Consider the following 25783-nt stretch of genomic DNA (forward strand, 5'->3'; position numbering starts at 1 on the left):
AGGTTTATGACCACTTACGTCTTAAGTGATAATTTTATTAACAACTTATTTTTTAAATATTATCCTAAATATCACATCAGGCAGCAACAAAAATGAAATAAAATGAAACTAAAAACTTATCCATTCTAAATAACCTTTTTCAGATTGTTATGAATACACAGGTAATAATATATTTCATATTAGGTACTTTTTAATTAAATTAGATATATTTTTAATTTAATTAGGTGCAGTACAAATCTGTGATGACAATGTAATTTAAAATATATATTTTATATATATATATTTGTTTTAACAATAATGAGTCAAAAATATTTCATTTCACAATGAATTATTGACATTTGAATATTAACATCTGTACTGTATTACGAAATATAATTATAAATTGTAAAAAATTAATTCAAACATGCACATTTATTACAGATGTAAAATTTACAGTACAACTAATAATGAGAATTATTCTGAAATAATAACAACGTAAAAAAATTAATTTTTCTAGGAAATTGTTTTTAAGGGGCAGACCATTTCAACAGAAAGGACATCTCTAATGAGGTTTTTTGAATTTTTAAGGTCTTCACAATTTCAAGTATATATGGGTTGATTTTTGAAGAAGCCAATAATAAGTTTTTTAAATGAGAATTTGTTAGCTTGTATTTTTTAAGTAATTTTTTTGCGTCTCGGCCTTCATCCGGAGGTCCCGGGTTCGAATCCCGGTCAGGCATGACATTTTCACACGCTACAAAAATTGTCATTTATCTCATCCTCTGAAGTAATACCTAACTGTGATCCCGGTAGTTAAAAAAAAGGTAATTGTTTTTAATTAAACTATTTTGTAACAATTGTGAATTTAGTTCACTAAAATATGCGGAGCCAAACGTACAAAAAAATTTCAGAGCAAACTCGTACAATTTGAGAAATCAGTAGAGATAGAAATTTCCAAAAATATAATTTTCACTACCTGGAATTGAAATTGCTACCTTAAGTTAATTTTTAAGAACATTATATGGTGCTGAAAACCAATTATTTTTGAGTTACAGAAGGCTAGCACAAGTCTTTAATAGGAATTAACTATAGTCTGAATACTCGTGTATTCTATGGAAAGTAAAGTAATTATTGTAGAGTAGAAATAGATTATTGTTTCGGTTGTCTTAAAATTATGGCAGATTTTATTTTTTTGTCCAAAGTTGACATTCCAAAAGGTTTTAATTTCTGTATCCTCCGTGTGCCACCCACCGTGACCCTGCGCGCCACAAGTGGCACGCGTGCCGAGGGTTGGCCACATATGGTATAGAACTGTGCCATTGATCACTTAGGTGTGGATTAGTAAGGTATTGATGCGAACTCGCAGTTCAACCAGGATATTAAGAAAAAACTAAAAAGGATTGACTAGCAAACTAATATTTTTTTATAAATACAATTTATTATCCTAAGAACATCTAAACAAATAATAATAATTCCCCGGATAAATCCAGAAACTCGAGCCGGGACAAATCCGTGCTATAACATTTACGCACATGTCCGGGGCGGGCAACGACATGGTACTTCAGTACCTTCACTTATGTCGGCCAGCGGGGAAATGGTCTTGCTCAGGAGCTCCCTGTGGAATACGGGATGGGCGGTCCCGAGCTGGTTGTGGTTGTGCTTCTCGGTTTCGCTGGTTTTTTTCAGCGGGGGCAGGAAGCATGACCGTGATCTGTTTTGCCGACGGTGGGCGGAGTGCAGACGCGGAGTGCTCATCCCTCTTCTCAGTTGTGGAGCCGGTTAGAGGATGGGCTGCTGTGGGCTTGCTCTGCCGAAGTCTTGCGCCGCCCAGGGTGTGTCAGTCATTTCGGCCCTTGGCAGGGATTGTCTCATGGGTAAGGGTATCGGAGCCCTTACTGCTACATCCGAACCGTGGGATGTGGGTATCGTGGGTCACGCAGTACTTGAGTCCCCGACCCGGGTTAAATTTGTGGAAGGCGGCTGACTGGGGGAACCCAGGTAGGATCAATGATCCGGGGCACGCCCAACTGTCCGTCCGTCCGCACCTGCGACATATTGACTGGCGAAGAGCAACCGGCATTATGGATAATTCAACATCCACAACTTCTGTGGCAGAGGGTCCACGTAAAAACCCTTGTCCTGGAGAGCCTCTGTGTTGGAGAAGAGGAGGAAGAGCTTCGTGTTTAGAGACAAAGAAGAATTCGTTGTTTTGGAAAAGATGAGTAGAACGAAGTTGCGATCGAAGAGTAGTGGACCGATTCCGAAATATCTTATCAAGAAAAAGGAAGTCGATTTTACGAAGATTGGCCCTTTCGTGATAACTCAAGCCATCACGGAATGAATGTTAAGAAAACTACAGTTGGACTATTTCTTGAACCTGTGAATGACGTGAATCATCACGGTTACTTAAAACTAAGAAAATTGGAATACAAGACGTTGAGGTCACTCCGCATGGCACATACAGGGGATCCTCAACGACTTAGCGCGGAGGATCTGAAGATACCATTTCCGAGGCCTCAGATACCTTGGAATTCGACATCGAGGCCTTTAGGAAGACGGAAAAAGAAGCATAAAAGAACGGCGTAAAGGGAAACCAAGGCGATGGAATTGAAGAATAGATTTATCATATGTTTTCATGAACAATTTTGTAATAAAAGACGTATTTGATAATTTTTTATTAATATGATAATTTTGATATGTGTTTCTGATTTTCTATGTGTTTTCTATGTTTGATATGTGGTTCATCTGTGATGTCACAACATAGCAGTCACAGCTGTACGTCAGAGCTACACTAGCGTTCCTTCTGTTTAAAGGGGGTACTATTGACGCAGTATACTCATTTAACCAGTAGTTTATTTAGAGAATTTTTTGGGATATGGGTGCGATTTTACAATTTTTATTTTACAGGTATTATTTTTTAATTGTTAACAAATGTGCCTAAGAAAAATATGACCTTAATTAGACGAAATCTCGAGATACTGAGGGTGACCTTGATCTACAGCTTCACCCCCTTGACCTGTTAAGTCGAAAATTTAATGGCATCAATGTGTCCCACATATAGAAATAATCTGACCAAGTTTGCCAAAATCGGTCTAGTAGTTCTGTATACATAGGGAGTACGACACCGAACACACACACATACACGCGGACATCCGGAAAATTTCCAACCGGTTTTTTCGGTTCCTTAGCTGTCAGGATCCGGTGAAAATAGTTTTTACCAGAATTAAACCTATTACAATAATTTTCCTTCTAAAGCTATAGCACTAACGAGAAAGTAAAATTCTTCTAAAAGAATTTTATAGAAAAGGAAACTAATTTAAGGATTTTATACATGAAGTACTATTCAAAACAAAATAAATAAGGTTTATTTAATATAAATTACACATAAAAAAAAAAATAATGAAAATAAAATAATCAATAAATTAATAATGGGATATTTATGTATAGACTAAGATATTTTATGAGTGTTTTTATAAGACTATACATTGTAAGGTAGGGTACAAGCTACAGCTATACAAGCTGTAAGTTATAAATTTGAAAGGTAAAATTTAATATGTTATAGTTCAATATGCTTATATTTTATTGCCCAATACATTTCTATTTTATTGAAGCAGTTTTTGGTTGATACATGTATTTTATATTTTATTGCGGTTTATTTTGATTTTGTAAATAAATTGTGAGAAGGTAAATGCCGTCATATAAATTTTGTTTTTAATTAAAGCTATTTATCAATCGAATTGCAACTTTTTTTTTCTTGAAGTCTGCATTGCATAGAGTGGATATATATATGTAGTTTATGACATATGTACGAATTAATTCGTTAACTTGAAGTATTTAAGAATTTTAATATAAAATAAAACAATATAACAAATGGATTGAGTTCTGCTATACCCATTATTTTTTTTTTTTTAGAGAAAATTACTGTGATTTTGGTGTTTTCCTCTTTTCCTAGAAGATTTTTTAAACAAAATTCCTCGTACAGATGATTTTAAAATTTTTTCAGCATCATTATTATTGGATTTTTTTTGGATTAATGAATTAATTCATTACTGTAGCTTTTAAAGAAGTTTATGAGTGGAAATATAAAAATACAGGGCAATTCACGGGAACCGGATGTTTTTGAAGTGGGTTGTACTCGGGCGTTCGTGATGGGAGGGGCACGTGGCTGGTGTCTGACGTTTCCTTTGTTCATAGTATTTATATTTTAGTCGTTGAGATGGAGCCGTGGACGCTAGACCAACGCCTGTACGCGTATGACAGTTTTGTGCGAAATGACGAATCCGTAACTGCTGTTCAGCGAGATTTCCGCCGTCAGTTTAATATCCATCGTAATGCAAGTGTCCCTTCTCGTAACACAATATTGCGCTGGGTAAACAACCTTCGAACAAGCGGTTCGAAGAAAAAACCACCGGGTCCCCGACGAACTCCTAGCATTCCGGAGAACATCGAACGAGTAAGGGAAGCCATTGTCAGAAGCCCACGCCGCTCTATTCAGAGGCATTCAGCAGCGCTTCAAATGAGCACAAGTACGGTAAGACAAATTCTGCATACATACCTGCATTTCCATCCTTACAAGATAGCCGTCGTGCAGCAGTTAAACGAGCAAGATTTCACGCAGCGATTACAATTTTGTCAACAAATGCTTACCGTTTTTGAAGAAAATGAAAATTTGTTGTTAATGAGTGACGAAGCCCATTTTCATCTGAATGGCTTCGTCAACAAACAGAATTGCCGGTATTGGGCAGAAAGAAACCCACATCAGCTTCACGAGAGACCACTTCATAGCCCAATGGTGACTGTCTGGTGTGCAATAGGAAAGGTTGGTGTTATTGGACCATACTTTTTTGAAGAAAATGATGCTGCCGTAACTGTAGCAGCTGATCGTTACATTGCGATGTTGAATACGTTTTTCATCCCTGAGTTACGAAACCAGGGAATCGATTTTCAAAATGTGTTATTCCAGCAGGATGGAGCTACAGCGCACACAGCGAGGGCAACGATGGCTGTTCTCCGTAACTTGTTTCCGGGACGGATCGTTTCCAGATTCGGCAACATTCCTTGGCCCCCTCGGTCCCCCGACTTGAGTAGTAGTGATTTTTTTCTGTGGGGGTTTCTGAAATCGCGTGTGTACAGCAATAAACCGCGTACACTGGAGGACCTAAAGATCGCAATTCATCATCACGTCACCCAGATTGATGTAGACATGCTGCAAAGAATTGAGGCCAGTTACCGTGAAAGGCTACAACAATGTATTGCCCAAAATGGATATCACTTGCCGAACATAATTTTTCGTTCATGAGTAAATAACAAATGCTTTGATTTAACAAGTGTTACAGTACCAATAAAACTTTTTTAAAGTAAATATTCAATTTTTTATGATTATTTTAAAAACATCCGGTTCCCGTGAATAACCCTGTATACATTTGTAATGTGTGAAATATGCCTTTGCCTAACCGGGATTTAAACCCGGAACCTCTTGATGAAAGACCGAGATGCTTCCACTCCACCATGGAGGTCAGATTAAGAATATAATAATTTGATTTTATTCTAATAAAGTTTTTTTTTGTTAGAAGAAAATACTTCATCTAAGTAGGTTAGTAGTTAAAAAAAAAAATTAAATTTCCCCAATCGAAAAATTATTAACTTATAATCTTCTCTTTACCTGTCTTTTTATGTCACGTTCTTTCCACATGTGTAGCATATTACGTATCCATACTTTAAAGAAAATTCAAACTAAAAGAAAATGTAAAAGAAAATAAACTTAAAAAAAAAAGCTGGCAACACAGTTGTAGGACTTTCCCGTCACGCGGCTTTTAGGTAGTTTTCATAAGAAAGCTACCTATTGTAATGGGTACCATGATTCGACCTCCAGAAAATTTCGACATATCTTCGCGTTTCACAACCCACAGACCCAAAAACCACAGTCAGTTAAAACGTTTATATATATATATATATATATATATATATATATATATATTTCACTTTCTTGTGGACACGATAACTGCAGTAATTTTGTGCGTCACTTTCAAATTGATACATAAAATATAACGATCCAATATCTCGGTCGAATTTGTCAATTGGCAAAATCGGACCATGGGAGTGGAAATAGGGGGGCTTTGTCGAAAAAAACAAAATATCGCTATAACTTTCTTAAGTAAATTATCGAATTCGTTTAAAGTTCCTACTATTCTTTGGATAGGAGCCTAAAACTTATCTAAGTAAAGTTTTTTGATATCACCAGTTATTGGCCCATGGGGTAGAAGAAATGGGGTTTTGAAGATAAAAAAAATCATACCTCCCTTAATAGGCACAGTATCGAATCGGTTTAAAGTGGTTGTTAGACCCCTAAACATTGTCTAAAACTTTGAAACAATTTTTAATATGTCCAGCCCTTACGGCAAGGGATGACAAAAATTTTGTTGGAATTGGAAGAAGATGGGGCTTGTCGTATGCTAAACATGTGAAACTTTTTTTCGCTTGGAACGTATTGAGTAAATTTGAAGTTTTTCTTAACTTTAAGGTAGAAATATTTTTTATCCCCTACTTAGGACCGGTGAAATTTACCTCCGCCTTCCGGAGTGTCGAAAGGAATTTTTTCTAATGCCACGGCTTACATACAACTTAATTTATAATTTTATTTAAATATTTTTTTACAGCTGTACGTCAGTGCTCTACTCGCGCTCCTTGTGAGGAAAGGGGATACGATTTGCGCAGTATATCCTCTTTGCCACTACTTTAGAACAACATTTTTTGGGTTAGGTGTACAATTTTGAAATTTTTTTGCAAATATTATTTAATTAACAGATGTGCCTAAGACCTTAATTAGGCAAAATCTCGAGATACCTTGCTGTACAGGTAACTTTGCTCTACAGCCTCACCTCCTTACCCTCGACCTTTTAAGTTGAAATTTTAATGGCATCAATGCCCGGAATACAGAAGTAATCTGACCAAGTTTGGTCAAAGCGGTCCAGTAGTTCTGGAGATATAAGGTATGACATACCGAATACACATACCTACACGTACGAATATCTGGAAAATTTCCATCCGTTTTTTGGGTTCCTTAGGTGTCAAAATGTCAAGATGCGGTGAGAACAACGTATGCCCAAATTGGACCGATTACAATACTTTCCCTTCTACAGCTATAGCGCTAGACGGGAAAATAAAAGGTAGAACTAATTAAAAAACACAGCACAGAAAGTTAAAAAAAAAATTATTTTTTAATTTTTTTTAAGGCCAGCAACAAAAAAAAAATGTCCCAATAATATACATAACTATTTCTTAAACTGCCCAGAAAATGTTAAAATGTTAAAAAAAGTAGTTCTATTTAGATATTTTTATTTTTTCATGTCAGTTTCATTAAAAAAACAAAAAAAAAATTTATTTTCTTTTTTATCTAAAAAATATCAAAAATATTTTCTATTTTTTTTAATTATAATTTTTTAAATTTTGGTCGTTAAATTATTTGAAAATCCTTTTTTTGGGTGATAATTCTCCATATAAGCTTGAAGCTTGTGTATAAGAATATGAAATGTAAATTTTGTACGCGTATGAAAAATTCCATGCCTGACCGGGATTCGAACTCGGGACCTCCGGCCAAGACGCTACCACTCCGCTACGGATAACGGCAACATTATTAATTTTTTTTACGGTTTTACGAAAACACGCCAGGAAGAGAAGTGTTTGTTTATGACTTTGTAACGGGACCACTTGAAACCTCTAAAAAATAAATAAAAGAATTATAGAAATCAATATATTTGGTCGTGGTGGAGCGGAATTTTAATAATTAAAATAACACAAATGTAAACGTAATTTATTAAATCGTAAATTATATGTTAAAACTAATTTGAATCTTTTTTTTTTTTTTAATTAATTTTATTAAATTATTGGAAATTCTTTGTAGAAGTAATTTATTTTGAAAAATGTTACATATTTTAAATAATAATATAGCTCATTTTATATATAATCTGTTAACACAATAACTATTCAAAAATATTATCACGTACAACGTGATGGAGATGGGCTATTAATGAAGCGATTTCTTCTTAAATTTTCAAAGCTGTAATATAAAATTGAAAAATTCTTTTTCAACCAGTATTATTTTATATCCGGTTCGATGAGTTTTAAAACTTATTTTTATTTCTTTATGAATAGGATCTAAAGATGATGAATATTTAGTTACTGTGGCTTTGACGAATTAATCCATTCTTAATCAAAGGATTAAGATGCGGGTACCGCAAACGTACATGGGTACGTTTGCGGTACCCATGTTCGTTAATTAACATACCCTTAAAATATATCTCGTTAGTAGAGGGCAAAATGTAGAGCACCAAAGCGTAATGTATGCTACTGAAAATTTTACTACTAATGTACCGTTGAATTTAATTGCCGATCTTCGTGGTGGAATAGTAACGTTGCAGATTTTTTCCGGATGTTTCCGGATTTGAATCCCGATCAGACAACATTTTTCATTTGATATAAAATTCCATTTCTTAGCTTTAAGCTTATGTAATATACTGATTATCAACTGAAAACAAAATAAAAATTCAAATCGATATCGGTAAAAATCCATTTACTGTAATATGTAAAATTTGATGTTTCCAGTGGAAAAATAATAAATAATAGTCACTCCTACACATTATGTATGTTATGTATGCCAAGTGTAATAGATTTCTTGGTAGATTATTTTAAGTTTGTTAAACATATATTTTTATTTTTATTATATAATCAGTCTCCATAATAAAATATCAAACTTTATCATTATTATTAAGTACTAGCAGGTCCGGCAATGCTTCTCTATCCAATTGACAAAACAACAGCACTACCTATCGGATTTAATTCAAACCACTCTCTAAACACAGTAGTGGGTGAAAAATAACTTTTTAACGAAAAGAGATACGGCTGAAAAATCATCACAATTAATACTGAACATTAAGAAACTTACAAAACATTACGGAACTTCACAAAATTTAACCTTTCACTTTATAAAAGTCAGAATGTAAATAAATCCAATTGTCAAAATAGCACTACCTACCGGATTTAATTCAAACTACTCTCTAACCAAGAAGTCGGTTTAGAATAACCCTAACATTATTTCTACTGGTCAGATCGAGGATTTCAATAGCTTTAAACCTTCTCCGGACAACGCGGATCATTTTGCAAAAACCCGCGTGTAAATCGGTCCAGTAGTTTTTTAGACACACATACGAACGTTTTATATATAGAAGAAAAAGTCTGTATATTTGTTTGTTTCGTAAATATCTCGACACCGGTGCCACCTAGCGGGTATAGTTTTTGCAAAAATTTTTCTTTTCACGTAACTAATACATATTCTGAATATGAGCCAAATCAGACCATAAATAAAATTTTTCGAAATATCCCAACACCAGCGCCACCTAGCCGGTCCAAACTAATTCAGAAATCTTCGTGGGCGTACGCACAACAACTCACCAAACTTTCATTGCAATCGGATAAATGGTACAGAAACGCTTACGGGACAAACAAACATTCATTTTTATATTTATTGAAGATTTGTTATACAGAATGAGTAACATAAAACCGAACCGATAACGTTACCGCTGCAGAATCCGTAGGTTGTGTTGGAATGAAATTTTATGAATGATACGGATAAATTAAATAAGAAAAACATAAAACGTAATTTAAATGTTGCACTTATTTACCTTTTGTTACAAAAGATGTTGAAAATGACATTTTACACAAACGCAACTGCACTGCAACAAAACGTATATTGCACTGACACATAACCACCTGATAAACGGCAGCAACAATCAGTAGTATATATCTATCACTCGCACTAGTTGTGTTCTTTCATAAATATTGTTGGGTAGTGGTTTCATTATGGGTTCGGTTTTATGTTGCTCATTCTGTTTATCGTATATTTAAATTTGGTATATAGTGTGGAAAAGTAATTATATATAAAAAAACGTTATCTAAGATTTCTTTTTTGGAATGGGAGGTAATTTATGATGAAATCTTACTTTAAAATTCATGTTTAAATAAACCAAGAATTTTTTTAAAAATCGGTACTCTTTGCTTCTCCCAGCTCCAAACGTTTACTATGTTAAAAGAAAATAAAAATTGCCAATAAATTTAAAACCAATAATGTTACTTAAGATTTCATTTCTGAGGGCGGGGTTGAAATATGACGAAATTTGATTATAATACTATTAAACTTTTAATAATATTAAAAAAAATTGAATCAACCGAAAATGGATATTTTTAATATTTGATCAACTCCCTCACCCCCAAAGTATTATTTTTGGGTTACTTGCACTACTACTATGTCTATGATGTCTTGTGATATTAAGAAACATTCGGATGAAAAATATGTAACGGATAAAAAGATAGCTTTTTTCGATTTTTGGGATAGGGGGAATTTTAAGGCAAAATGAATTTAAAAATGATAGATAAACAAGCACACATGTACTGAGCTTAATATAAAATGAGGTTATGTTTGCAAAATTTTGAGAAAATTAACCCCAAACAAATTATCTATCTCCTCGGGATATTGACCCCATAATTTTACCATCCTGACTCCCGTAGGGAAAGGCATTGTGACGATGCCGGTCGACACACCACTCCCTCCGTTCATAGCCCTAATGGGCTTTACCGGAGATCGTCTTTTAAACCCTTTAAACTTGATAATACTACACAGTCATCAGTTTGGCCTCTGTAAGAATGCCACAGATGTAAACGCTTCGGCAGACATTTCCATTAGTGTATTTACACAACCTACTATGGTTTAATTTTTTGTTTTCTTCATTTAATTTCTCGACCATCGTACCGCTGATATGTTAAATAAAACTTTAACTGTCATTAGAAAACAATTGAACAACAATAATGAAATAAACATAAACAAACGAATAAATTAATATGATTAAAATATGTTGTGAATGCAGTTAGTTTACTTTCAACAATCAATATTATAAATAATCATTTGGCTTGGCTACGGGTGAACCGTTGTCGGCAATTTTGGCAGAGATATATTTATAGTTTTTAGAAGTTCAGTCAGAATATTCTGACTGAACATAATACACTATTGTTGATGACACTATAATGATATATAATAAAAATTTTCAAAACGAATCAAATACATTAAATGAATTTAATAAAACTGATAAATACATCAAATTTATCATGTTAATAGAAAATTATAATTATTTGAACTTTTCAGATATAAAAATACATAATAGTATAACAGATAAAATAAAATTAGAAATATATCGTAAAGACACGTTAAATAACACAATAATTAATTTCCATTCATTCATCCTTGGTCCCAAAAGATGGCCGTTTTTAATTCATTGTTATATAGAGCGATAAAATACCTCAAACATGATAAAATTTCCTTGAATAAAGAAATTGAAATAACATTGCTGTTGCTAACGGGTATTACGTCATTCCTGCAAACAAATTATATAATAAACAATACAAAATTATTGCATGATAAAAAGAATAAAATAAAATAAAATTGAAAAATATTTTATAAAAAAAATGGCGTAACACCTGTATATTTGTTTATACTGCATATTCTTTTTTTGTTGTCTTCAGTCATTTAACTGGTTTTGTGTAGCTCTCCAAGATTCCCTATTTAGTGCTAATCGTTTCATTTCAGTATACCTCCTACAACCTACATCCCTAGCAATTTGTTTTACGTATTCCAAACATGACCTCCCTCCACAATTTTTTCCTTCTACCTGTCCCTCCAATATTAAAGCCACTATTCCAGGATGCCTTAATATGTAGCTAATAAGTCTATCTCTTCTTTTAACTATGTTTTCCCAAATGCTTCTTTCTTCATATATTTGCCACTACACCTCTTCATTTGTCACTTTATCCACCCATCTGATTTTTAACATTCTCTTGTAGCACCAAATTTCAAAAGCTTCTAATCTTTTCTTCTCAGACACTCCGATTGTCCAAGTTTCACTTCCATATAAAGTTACGCTCCAAACATTTATTTTCAAAAATCTTTTCCTGACGTTTAAATTAATTTTTTATGTAAACAAATTAAATTTGTTATTGAAGGCTCGTTTCGCCTGTGCAATTTGGCATTTTATATCGCTCCTGCTTCGTCCATCTTTAGTAATTCTACTTCCCAAATAACAAAATTCTTCTAACTCTTTTCTCTTCCTATTTTTACATTCAGTGGTGCGTCTTCGTTATTTCTACTACATTTCATTACTTTCGTTTTGTTCTTGTTTATTTTCATTCCGTAGTTCTTGCGTAGGATTTCATCCATGCCGTTCATTGTTTCTTTTAAATCTTTTTTACTGTCAGCTAGAATTACTATATCATCAGCAAATCGTAGCGTCTTTATCCTTTCACCTTGTACTATTACTCCGGATTTAAATTGTTTTTTAACATCATTAACTGCTAGTTCTGTGTAAAGATTAAAAAGGAAAGGGGGTAGGGAACATCCTTGTCGGACTTCCTTTTATTACGGCTTCTTTCTTATGTTCTTCAATTATTACTGTTGCTGTTTGGTTCCTGTAAATGTCAGCAATTTTTCTTCTCTCTGTATTTAAACCCTAATTTTTTTAAAATGCTGAATATTTTATTACAGTCTATGTTATTGAATGCCTTTTCTAGGTCTATAAATGCCAAATATGTTGGTTTGTTTTTCTTTAATCTTCCTTCTACTATTAACGTGAGCGCTAAAATTGCTTCCTTTTTTCCCTATACATTTCCTGAAACCAAACTGGTCTTCTAACACTCTCCTCTCAATTCTTCTGCAGTGAATTCTAGTTATCTAGTTAATATCTTTGATGCATGACTAATTGTTCTCTTTTCTTCACATTTATATGCTCCTGCTTTCTTTGGTATCATGACTATAGCACATACAACTGCATATTCTACTAAAAACAAATTAAATATATTAACAATTTTAATAAAAAATCATTTGATAATGATTTCAAATTTGATTAACAGGGAGTACACAGTCTTGTTCGTGAGGATTGTGACATGATATACGTATGACCAATCGCAAATTTTCCACAGTGCAAAAGAGAGCACATAAATAGCATTAAAAATAATAAACCCGAAAACTCCAGCTTTGCCAAACATATAATAGAATACGGTCATACATACATCATAATAATTTTATGAAAATCTTAAATATTTCTTATAAATATTATAATACTTCTAATTTGAAAAAATACCATATATACTGTAGTAATAAAAATTTAATTAATGAACAAATTTTTTTTAAAAACATAATATAAATATAAAGAAGTAATGATGTAATAATTATTTCTTTGATAACGTGGTTTCGTGTGATTTCATTTTAATCCACCAGAGTATCTTTCAGTATACTGGTAGGACCGGACAGACATGACTGTTTTTACATTTTAATTGTGTTAAATTTTTGACTTCAATGTAATAATTTTCTTCATTTATTGATTACTATTTTTAAGTCTCTTTTTTTGGTTCTGTGTGTTTTTTTCATTGTGTTTCCGGTAATTTATCGCCTTCGTTTGGCCTCTTCCAACCACGATCACCTACCATAAATTAACCGCCCTCAACTAACAAATTAACCGATTCACGGAAGCACTATCCCCGCGCCTTTCTCTAACACCTAGGATTTCACACAAAAACTTATCTAACTTTAACTTTTACTTTTTGTCCGAGACGGATAATTAATTCAACGGATTTACCATATCTCTTTATGGTCACCCGGACCGGAGGACCATAAAAAGATATGGTAGAATTTAGAGCTGATGGACTGTATTTCTTTGATGAGATGAGATGGTAGATAATGAAATGAAGCAACGCTATGTTCTTCTTGAATCGTTATATTTAATTTGTTGTCACCCTTTATATTTTAATTGAATTACAATAGTTACATTAAACTTTAGAGAATATGACATTTTAGTCATAATTGAACTTGAACATTATCAAGAAACTATGATTCCCTTGGACTGAAATGAAAACACGACCCCACTGTGCGGGATCCTGAGGTAGAATACTAGTACGAGCCTCACCTTCCGGTTAGCGCTAGCACCTACTAGATCGCAGCACCGGACGGCGACGTGGAACAGAACACATACACCCAGATCATTACTTGAGTCTTAAACGCCAAAAATCTATTCTCATACCAACAATTAAAGTGTTGATCGCAACAACGATAACTTTGTCCTACAATTAAATCTACTCAAACTCCTCATGATTTAAATAAAAATCAAGAAACAGATTCACCAATCTAATAAATCTCTAATGAAAACATACCCTATCTGTCTCTGCTCTGGTCCGCTTTCGGGAGCGATGTCAATGTTTACATCCTCCCACACCACACCGCAGCTCCATCACAGTAGCTCCACACATCCATTCTCATCCTAACAGAAAATATCTCAGCTAACCGGGGTTCGATGCCAAAACGCCTATCTTGGCGAAGTAAGAACCCAGGCGGGCCCCTTGTCACCCGGGTTGCTATTCTATCTACACAGATTGCCCCATATACAGTTGTCTTTGTAGAAATTTTCATTAAAATCGGTTTATCCAGTACAAAGTTATTAAACTTCAAACACTCCACATTGACGTACGTACAAACATTGTTCCTAACTTTATTTTTGTTTTTTGAGATCCTGGGATCATGAAACGACGAGAAATTTTTAAAACATTCAATACAATATTTGTGACTGATTACCATACTTTCCTTCTTACAGCATAACTCTAGAGCTATGATGCCAGGAAAGGAAAAAGGAACTACTCCAGAATTAGTCTGCACGGATAAAGGAAAACCGTGGTTAAACCTTGATCAGAGCAGTATCAAAATATACGAGAGGTTATCTCTAAAGTAAAGACCGCTTCCTTGTAAATAAATTATTCTGAAAACCTTATATTTTTTATTTCTCTTAAACTACATACCTTATACTGCTTCTCTATATAATTGACACATGTATTAAGATATTTATCGCAGCGATTCACTAGCTTCAATATATCCTCGTGGTATTCTTCTGCCGTCAGTCCATTTAGCCACTGATTAACAGAATTTTTAAGTACATCGTCACCCGCGAATTGCTTACCACTCAAACATTCTTTCAATTTCCCCCAAAAAAATGGTAATCAGAAGGAGCTAGTGATCGTAAATTTCCCATCCAAATGTTGAAGAAAGGGTCATGAAATCAGAGAATATTTGACATTAGGTTGGTATATTTATATCATGAATGATTTTTCTGTCCCACAGAAAGTGTGGGACACAATAAAAGTTTTATTTTATTTTTGCCAATTTAAGAAGTAAATTTTTATTATATATAATATAAACTACTTCCAAAAAATTACATTAGTTGTTGTTTAGTCTATAGCGGAAATGGAATCGAAAAATATTCAATATAGCGCGTGTGTTGCTTTTACGTCCAACAGTGAGCACTGTTTTTTTTAAAAAAGCAGCTTTTTACCTGTCACAGGTGTGACATTTTTGTATATAAAAACGCATCCGAATTCGAATGCAACACTGTATCAAGATTTCAAAGCAGTCTGTGAAGAACTTTCGGAGATTTCAGATTTTGAACAAACGAAAATTTACATTTTTATTTATATAAAAATTTGTTTACAACACAATTCTGCTCATCTTAAAAGTATTATAATTCTGATTTTTTTCCAATTTTTTTATTTGTTTAAGAAGGATACGTTAACTAATTAACATTTAGATGTATTTTTCACTTTCATTAGAAAAAATTCTCAATTTACCAAGCTACTAGCTGTAAGATTATAATTAAAAGTATTCCAATATAATTAAAAGTATTTTTTCTAAAAGAAATAAATTCAGAAATATATTAATTATATGGAAAAAAATTGGTATAATAAAAATTAATACCAGTAAATCTCAGAATGAAATTATTATTTTATTTAAACTGATTTTTGCATAATAGAAATGATACCATTTAAGTTGCATAATGTAATAGATTTGATATATTTAAAAACTTTTATTAAGGGTCATATGTATTCATACATATGTATATATATCTTAGTTAAGTAATGTAAGTATGTATACTAAATCTGAAAGTTTAAAATGCAGTTTATAAAGTTTGAATTTCAAATTAACTTAGTTTCAAATTTTGTTTTTAGTAGTTTTATAACTGGTAAAAACCTTTTTAACTAACAAAATCCAACGTTTTTACTATTAAATGTTATTTATACACTTAATAATACCTTAAGAAGAGAAAAGACAAAAAAATAGATTACTATTATGTTTCTCATATATAATTTTATTTATTTTTTGGTTTATTTAAATTTGATTAATCGCCTCCAATGTTGGAGAATAACATATACAATTTGTATATTTAACGGTAATTAAACCAGTTAAACCATTATGCCAGTTGTATTTAAATTAATTTTTTTTTAGACATTTTTGACAGTCTCAAAATGTGTTTCGGTTTTTGTTTCTTCATCAGTGATTATTTCTTTCATATCTTTTCCCATATCATCGATCCTTTTGTTATTTTAGGTTTTGATGTGTATGAGGATAAGTTTTGAGTCTTATGTCATTAATACAAGAAATGTGATCATAGAATCGGATGAGTTAATATGCGAATTCCAGGTTGAAGAAACATTCAATAATGTTTCTTACCTTACACTTATATAAAAGCGCTTTCAAGGGTTACCCTCATCATCAGTTAATAAAACATTCTTTTTTTAAAAATCGCACATTTAGAATTTAACTTAAAATTGTAAACATATAAAAAGATTACATAATTTTTTTATATAAAAAAAATATTGAAAAAATGTTTACACTGAAAGTTTCTAAATAAAGACATTTTCAAATGTAATTTATATTAATAAAATTTATCAAAATTGTATATTACATGAAATTTTTTATGAAATAGAGTTTCATTTGTTATGATAAAGAAATGGTGTATGAAATGTTTCTCATATCAATAATTGCATTTAATTTATAAAATTATATTACTTGCTGAAAGTGAGATATTTTTTTGGGAAAACTTCAGCTTCACAGATTTGCTTCTTGAATAATGTTTGAAAAGATAGTTATATAAGATTTTTTCAGTACTAAATTGCAGTTCAGCCTCAGTAATACACATCATTGTTAGTGGAAATTGTCATAAAACTTGTTAGGAAACTATGGAATTTGAGTATCCAATATATTAAATTTGATTTGTGTTCTGCTTCTTGGACTAATATATTATTTCTTTTAAATTTATATCATTTAAATTAGTTTAATTCACGATTTACATGTCATTTTATTACGTCCAGTTTTCATGAGGTTACTTGCAAATGATAATTCTGAAATTTAGTGTAGGTCCTTGTAGAATATGATTTCACTGAATGTTCAATTTTGTAACAGAATGAAAGTGAAAACTGGCAGTTTAAGAATAAAATCGAGCAGAAGCTATTGACTTTGTATGGACATTTCATGAGTATGAGTAAGAACTATTTGCTTAAGAAAGTTTTTGAATGACAACCTGCAGAAAGAAGATGGTGAGATCATTCAAGAATTGTAATGGAAGAGTGAAAAATGACATGTAATACTGTAAACACATACTATATGTATTTAATTTATATGAGAAATTCTCATAATCTTTTTGCTATTGTGGAGTATGTTCCATTTTTCGGATACATAATTCCCTTCAGTTATGTTAAAAAATAGTTCTGTAAATTTCTTGGCAGACCAACAAGAGTACAACTAAAAACAATTGTAGATTGTTCAAGATAGCGAATTCTATGTTACAGCATAGATAAACAGTTTTTTAAATATTAAAATAATGTAACGTATTTTCTTATGTGTAATGTATTAAATTAAGCCTTACTGAATTAAAAAGAATAAAACTAAGAATTTGTCTTACCTATATAGTGATAATGTACTATCGGTAGAAACATCCACATCTTCAGCTCATTCACTGGTTTTCACATATTTTCAAATTTACCGGCAGAAGGCAAACAGTTGAAAGAAATTTTAAAAATTCTAAGTCTGTCTGTGGACTAAAGAACAATTTTCTCCATTAAGGAATTTATTGATAAATGATGCAGGAACAACACAATTCCGCCACATTTATCGGTGTCAAAAGAAAGAAAAACTATTGAAAATAAAATTAATAACTTAAGAGAAATTAAAAATCAGAATGCCATTTATTTATTAACTCAAATCGTATTGTCTGGACAGATAAATAGAATAATTTTATCATATCAGTACTATGATAAATATTTCAACAGAATAATTGTTTTCATTTAAAATTAATTACTCTTATTTGTATTTATGAACATAAAAACTACATACCTGTATAAAGAGAATAACATTTATAGATAATGTTAAATATCTTAGAAATAAAATCTGTAAACTAAGACAAGAAAAGGCTTACATTATTTTTTTCTTTTCTAATTCTCATTTGTCATGAAAGTAATCTTCATAATTTCTCACATCTTCTAACTTCATCTTTTTAGTCAGCGGGATTTAATCTTCATAATTTCTCACATCTCTGAATTTTTTTTTTTGTTTTGTCTTCAGTCGTTTGACTGGTTTGATGCAGCTCTCCAAGATTCCCTATCTAGTGCTAGTCGTTTCATTTCAGTATACCCTATACATCCTACATCCCTAACAATTTGTTTTACATATTCCAAACGTGGCCTGGCTACACAATTTTTTACTTCTACTTGTCCTTCCAATATTAAAGCGACTATTCCAGGATGCCTTAGTATGCGGCCTATAAGACTGTCTCTTCTTTTAACTATATTTTTCCAAATGCCTCTTTCTTCATCTATTTGCCACAATACCTCTTCATTTGTCACTTTATCCACCCATCTGATTTTTAACATTCTCCTGTAGCACCACATTTCAAAAGCTTCTAATCTTTTCTTCTCAGACACTCCGATTGTCCAAGTTTCACTTCCATATAAAGTGACACTCTAAACATACCCTTTCAAAAATTTTTTCCTGACATTTAAATTAATTTTTGATGTAAAATTATATTTCTTACTGAAGGCTCGTTTAGCTTGTGGTATTCGGCATTTTATATCGCTCCTGCTTCATCCATCTTTAGTAATTCTACTTCCCAAATAACAAAATTCTTCTACCTCCATAATCTTTTCTCCTCCTATTTTCACATTCAGTGGTCCATCTTTATTATTTCTACTTCATTTCATTACTTTTGTTTTGTTCTTGTTTATTTTCATGCGATAGTTCTTGCAAAGGACTTCATCTATGCCGTTCATTGTTTCTTCTAAATCCTTTTTACTCTCGGCTAGAATTACTATATCATCAGCAAATCGTAGCATCTTTATCTTTTCACCTTGTACTGTTACTCCAAATCTAATTGTTCTTTAACATCATTAACTGCTAGTTCCATGTAAAGATTAAAAAGTAACTGAGATAGGGAACATCCTTGTCGGACTCCCTTTCTTATTACGGCTTCTTTCTTCTGTTCTTCAATTGTTACTGTTGCTGTTTGGTTCCTGTACATGTTAGCAATTGTTCTTCTATCTCTGTATTTGAACCCTAATTTTTTTTCTCTGCATTTAATCTTCATAATTTCTCGTATCATCTAACTTCATCTTTTTAGTCAACTGCATTTAATTAAAAATTAAAGAGTTTCTTCATCTGTGTTTCACCTGAAAATGTAAAAAAACCTATTCAGAAAAACACGCGCTATTTTGTGAATAGTAAGCGGAAATTTTCTTCCCCCATTAACCTACGCCACTCACCAAGTCTCAAAAGTCTCCCTGAACGAGCCAGGGGATTGTACACTTCAACAACAAGGGAGGATGATGCCCTAACCATAAATGTTACCTTAACCCTAACCTGTTACCCCCAATCATCCAATCAATCCTATCGGATATACCAAGCTGCTCGTACAACCTCCTGAGGTTAGAAACACTTATAGGAATAGTGCAACCTACTCTTGCTTTTTTTTTTCCAGATCAGTGCTGGGAGCTGTATTACTATTCCTAAGGGCTCAGAGTCCACTCATAGGAATCATCCAACAGGCTTTTTTCCCAGATTAGACTGGATGGACAGCCTGTATTCCTGACTATTCCTACAGGCGTGTGTGGTTAACCCTATCCCCCAACTAAGCTAGGTAGCAATTACAATTTCATAAACTTTATTGGTTATGTACTATATGAAATTGCTACCTATAATTTTGACCTTCACAATCGCATATACTAATTCTATATCCTATTACCCTCTACTAATCCTATACCCTATTACCCTCTACTATCCTATACCTTATATACCCTATACCTTATTACCCTACTAATCCTATACCTTATACCCTCTACCAATCCTATACTCTATAACCCTCTAAAATACCCTATTACCTCTCGAAAATATCTAACCCCTTTCTAAATGTTTAAATGCCCACTATTCACTGTCATAAACATCTCTTGTCTATGTTTCTATTTCTCTCTCTTCATTCACTCATTCCATTTTTCTTCTTTTCTTCTGTTTTGTTCTTCCGATTCTGTTTTGCATCTGCAACATAAAATTAATATCCAGATGTAAGTTTCATATATATTATTACAAGGATACAATATAGTAAAAAAATGGTGTGTGTATAAGCTATTGTGTATCCTGTATATAAAGCAGAATTACATGCAAATGTTATGACATAATATAGTGTTATTCTAACAACACTGTAAATTGCATGTTAACAAAATTAATGCTTTTGTTTGAATTACAAATATGCAATAATAAATCTTAATAATTATAATTTATAGTTTTGCAAGTTTTTATTAGCCAAATTACTGAAATATATTACTTTACTGATAACTGATTTTTTTTTTTAACAGAATATTTAGATTGGAAATAATACATCTGATGTCAATTACATAATAATTAAACTACTTCTAATTATTAAGTCAGTGTTTTTTTTAGACCATTTTTAATTCTTCATTGAATCTTTTACAAATTTTCTAAAGTTGAGTAATTTTATTGTTAAGGACCTCATTAATGCACGAATGAATTTTCACTTTTTTATTTATTTAACCTAATTTTTTTGTCTTCAAAAGTGTTCTTTTTTCTGAACTCTGTTTATTTTGAGTTTATTGTTATTTAATGTATCTACCTATTAATTTTTAAAGTAGGATAATATCTGCAGATCCATAAAAGTTCTAAAATCTAAAGAGTGTCGTCATTGGTTTCCTTTATTTTTACTGCGTAAAACAAAAAAGTACCGGATAAAAATTGTATTGCTATAAACTTCAGCTGAAACTCCAGTGAATAACAACAATATGCTTTCACTGATAAAATCGAACCGTACCTAACTAAAAACATTTTTGTATTTTATTATAATATTTCACGTGTTTATATTAATTAATTAATATGGTATTTAAATACAATTGTTTTGATCTATAAAATGTATTTTTATGTTCTGATCGGCTTAAAAGTTTATTTGAATTAAAATCTTCTGTTACATTTTAATTCAATTCAGTTCACAAAAATAAAAATTTAGAAAATATATTTACATTATAATTTTTTTTTTCGTTTTCACGCATAGTTTATATAAATTCAATAATACATCATTTTAGTATTATACTTAGATAAGCACTTATTGCTTATATAAAAAAATCATTGAATCTTTTTGGTTGTAGGTTATACAGCTTAGACTTTAATTGGGAAAAATTTTAAAATGGTAATTGTATAGTATGTGTTAGCCATGTTCAATTTTTTTCATTAAACGTATACATATATATATATATATATATATATATATATATATATATGTAGCTTTTGTTTTAAAAATATTCTTTAAAATTAAAACGTTAAACAATATATATATATATATATATATATATATATATAGTAAAAGTTTTCAGTGTTAATTAGTTTACACTATAAAGTTTTAAAATTATACAAAAATAAATGAGATGAGATTATTGTCTTTACTTACATTAGTATCAAAGGACAGATGAAAAAGTCTTGTAAAATACAGAAAAAATATAAAAATTTTATAACTTACCATATGTTGTTGAATGTTTTTGAGTAAAAATAAGAGTAACATATATTATTATTCTCAATTCTTATTAATACAGACTAAAAATAATATCTATTTATCTGTCCAGTTTCTCTTCAATAAGATATAATACTGAAATTTTCCTTATGGATATTAATTGTAATTTTAGTTCAGAAAATTTCTCTTTTATTCTTGACATTTTCCCCTTACTCCTTTTCCTTTATAACTGCATTTCTGATTTTTTTAGATTTTAATCATAGTAGAAATTCAATTTGTTCTCAAGAGTGTATATTATTTCCATTTTAATATGTGTAACACAACAATATTTAATTAAATTCATTTAAATTTATGTAGTTAATTCATTAACATTAATTTTCATCAATTGTGGTAAGCATTTTTTAACTATCTTATGTAAATGAAAAACATGTTTAAATGAATTAAAATTATTTAAATAAAATGAGAGAATCAGTTGTTTGGTTACTAGGATACTGATTTCAAAATAAAAATTACAATGTATTCAGCTAATTATTAATAAAACTATGCCAACAACATTTTATAAAGATTAAATTTCAGTAAGTTACAAGTTAATAAAATATTACTTGTATACCTACCTTTTTAATTGCAATCGACTTGACCAAAAGTTTTCAAAAAAGCACAAAATCGAAAAAAAAATTGAATTTTGGACTTCTTCTTAACTGCCGTAATAAGCCCTCATACATGATATATATCGTTGAAAAGCGATATGTGATATATCGCTTAAAGCGATATATCAGATAAGCGGTACTTATTTTAATTGGTTCCAGACTTATACCCAAATAAAATTTTGTTAAATAAAACATTTGAATCTTGGAACATCGGTTTGAATCCGACTTCATTTCCTTTTTTAGTCTCTGATTGTAAAAAACGCTTTATAATAAATAATAATTCAATAATTCCTTTTTTAGTCTCTGATTGTAAAAAACGCTTTATAATAAATAATAATTCAATAATAACAATAAAAAAAAAACAAAACAGAAGTTATTAGTGAAATAAAATTGTATGTATTTTTCATTAAAAAAAATGTATATATGCAATTTAATAGAGGTACAAGGAAGTCATGTGGTGTCCACATCAGATTTCTTAAATAGATTCTATGAAAATTAAATTACGTATTTTGTTTATTTTCTTTCTGTCATCATGAATTCGTATCAAGTAACGGCTTCAACCATCAATTAATATATATTTTATAAAAGTAAATTTAATGAATAGACAAAGCATAATATAAACAAACAATAAATGAATTCAACATATTTTATTTTTTCAATATAAGTAACAGGTAATACTCTAGTTGAACTGCTCGATATTTCTTGGAGATACCAATACTTATAATAAATCAAAAGGAAAACCCAACCAAATTAAAGAAAAAAAATGTTTCAGATGAAACTTTTTTTCCTTACTTTTTTACCCTTTATATTAGAATAAATCTCTATTGAAAAATCAAAAAACCCTTTCCTTGAATTTCTCTCCTGAAATTCATCTTGACATATATATTAAAAAAAACCCGGGTCTTATTTCGAAAGCAAACACATTCATTTAATTTTCATTTTCTGAATAGTAAAATCATTATAGTAATTATTTTTACATTAAGTAGTAATATAAAATATTAAATTGCCAATTGTAACTTTATTTGTCATTGTAGTAATTATATTTCAACCTGTCTCATCTTAATTAAACCGCCAACTTTGTGCTATAGGTACAGTCAATCACGTACTGCGTGTATTTTCTGTGTTTGTCACTATTCGTTATTTTCATCTGACGTGGCTTTGATTTAATGCACCAGGTACCAGATACACTACTTGCTGTTTGGTTTTTACAAGCTAAAAGGACATTACATAATTCTAGGTTTTGCGTACAAAGTTATACAGTGACAGCGAAGATAATTTGCGTTAAGAAAAGGCGACTTGTCGCAATTCCGTTTAAAGAGTGGTACACTGCTGCAATCCAACAAACTAAAGCTGGAAGTTGTTATTTATTTCTTTTAATTTTATTGTATAGCTTGTTTTATGTTGAGAGTGTTTTGTGCGATTTATGTTACTAACATCACCTGTGTTCTGTAGAATGTACGGGACCATGTTACTGCAGCAAGTGTTGCAGGGACAATACATGAATGTATTGCACCCAAATCAGGTGAGTTGCTAAATTCTGTTCTTTCTTTTCTTATTGTGACTGTAATTAAATTGTTTTTTTAATTATTTGTAATTACTTTTATCTAATAACAATGTTAATCATAATTTTGATTTACTTTTTAATTTTGTTTGGTTTTTACTTAAATGCTGTGATAAGAGTGGAGTAACAAGTAGAGTAACAGTTGTTGACTTAAGGTTTTGTATGATATTATGGGATGGTTGCGGTTTAAAAATGCTCATTTCTATTTTGTTCAATAATTATGTTGTGATAATTATTGTTAAATACAAAATTTTGGAGTTGTCTACCTTCCTTAAATTAAATTTTTTTGTTGAGTTTGTGAAAATTCCAGTTTTAGATTTTCAAAGGTAAAGTGGGATAGGTGAAATGAAATTCTTAATATACGAGTTATATCACAAAATTTGATTACTTAAATTTTAACAGAATTACTGCTCAAAACCTAATATACTGTACTAAAATTAATCTTGATCCTAAGAATTGTAATATAAAGTATTTTCTTCTGTCATAGTATTTTTTACCTGGTTTATAGATTAAAAAACTTTAATTTTGTTAATATATCTTTTGGGATATATTTGTTTTTGCTTGTTTCATATATTAGCTTTGATGAGAGAATATTTTCTTAGAAAATAAAATAACAAGGTTAAATCAAGTTTGGTGTATTGTTTATTTTTTAAACTCAAATTTACAATAAAAAATTAGTTATAAAAAAAACTACATTGGCTATCAAGTAACAATAAAACCTTTTAATTATGTTTGTCACTAAAAATGATTAAATTAAAAAAACCATGTAGCACTGTTTTGTGTAAAAAATATTTTTTTAATTAAAATGTTTTTCGTCATAGGTCAGTTGACTGGTTTGATGGTATTATTCTTCATTCCTTTCTGATCCTGAGCTAACCTCTTAACTTGAACATAACCATTATTATATCCTATGCCCTTGCTACCTGCTTTATAAATTTTGTTCTGCCTTATTTTTACAATTTTTACCTATAATCACCAGATTAACTAAACTTGGTTGCCTTAAGGCCCTTACACACCCGATCCGATCTCCAATTTAGGAAAGGAGATCGCTATCCACACTCTACAATCTCTTTCTTCTGATATCGTCATTAGTCAGTACCACTGAGATTCCTGACCTGATCACATCCTTGTAATGGCACTGTTTTTGTTGAAAAATAAAAAAATTGAGGTTGCTATTACAACAATGTTGATCCTCCAAAAGCCTTCACCAGAAAGGAAATTTTGAGCAAAAAAGTGGCTAAAACCACTAAAAGCAATTGAACTTGGACAATTTCCGATTTTTTTTTATGAATGATTGAACAATGTTTTATGGAATTGCTGAGATTGGTATTCTGAGATTGCTGAGATTTTCTATTCATAGAAAATGTGAATTTTTTATTGTGTATGTTTCTCAATCATTAAAAATTTTTTTTTTCAGTTACAGTATTTCTTTGTTTTTGAGTTTGAAAATTTCCAGCAATATATATGTTCTAGCATAATGTTAGCACATTGTTTATATTGTAATATAAATACTTTAAATTGGAGAAAACAAACTACTAATCGGAACCGACACCTGCGCTACACACTATCCGATCTAGGAAGGAAAGTGGAGAAGGGGATTTGTCCTAAGTCGGTTAGTCGGATGGGGAAAACTGTTCGACCTTCCTAAATCAGATTCCAACTTTTTTGTTAGGATGTCAACG

General features: G+C 31.0%; 1 protein-coding gene across 8 annotated transcripts in view; it reads left to right on the forward strand.

The window, feature by feature from the left end:
- LOC142321672 (cytosolic carboxypeptidase 1-like) overlaps window positions 1–25783 on the forward strand; it is a 293694-nt gene that overhangs the window by 105152 nt on the left and 162759 nt on the right. For all 8 annotated transcript variants that reach the window (XM_075359948.1, XM_075359949.1, XM_075359947.1 and 5 more), the window contains exon 5: window positions 23993–24062. In XM_075359948.1, coding sequence (XP_075216063.1) covers window positions 23993–24062 — 70 coding nt within the window. The remainder of the gene's footprint in view (window positions 1–23992; window positions 24063–25783) is intronic.

This window comes from Lycorma delicatula, chromosome 3 (genome assembly GCF_047948215.1).
Source record: "Lycorma delicatula isolate Av1 chromosome 3, ASM4794821v1, whole genome shotgun sequence".
In the NCBI taxonomy this organism is placed as follows: domain Eukaryota; kingdom Metazoa; phylum Arthropoda; class Insecta; order Hemiptera; family Fulgoridae; genus Lycorma; species Lycorma delicatula.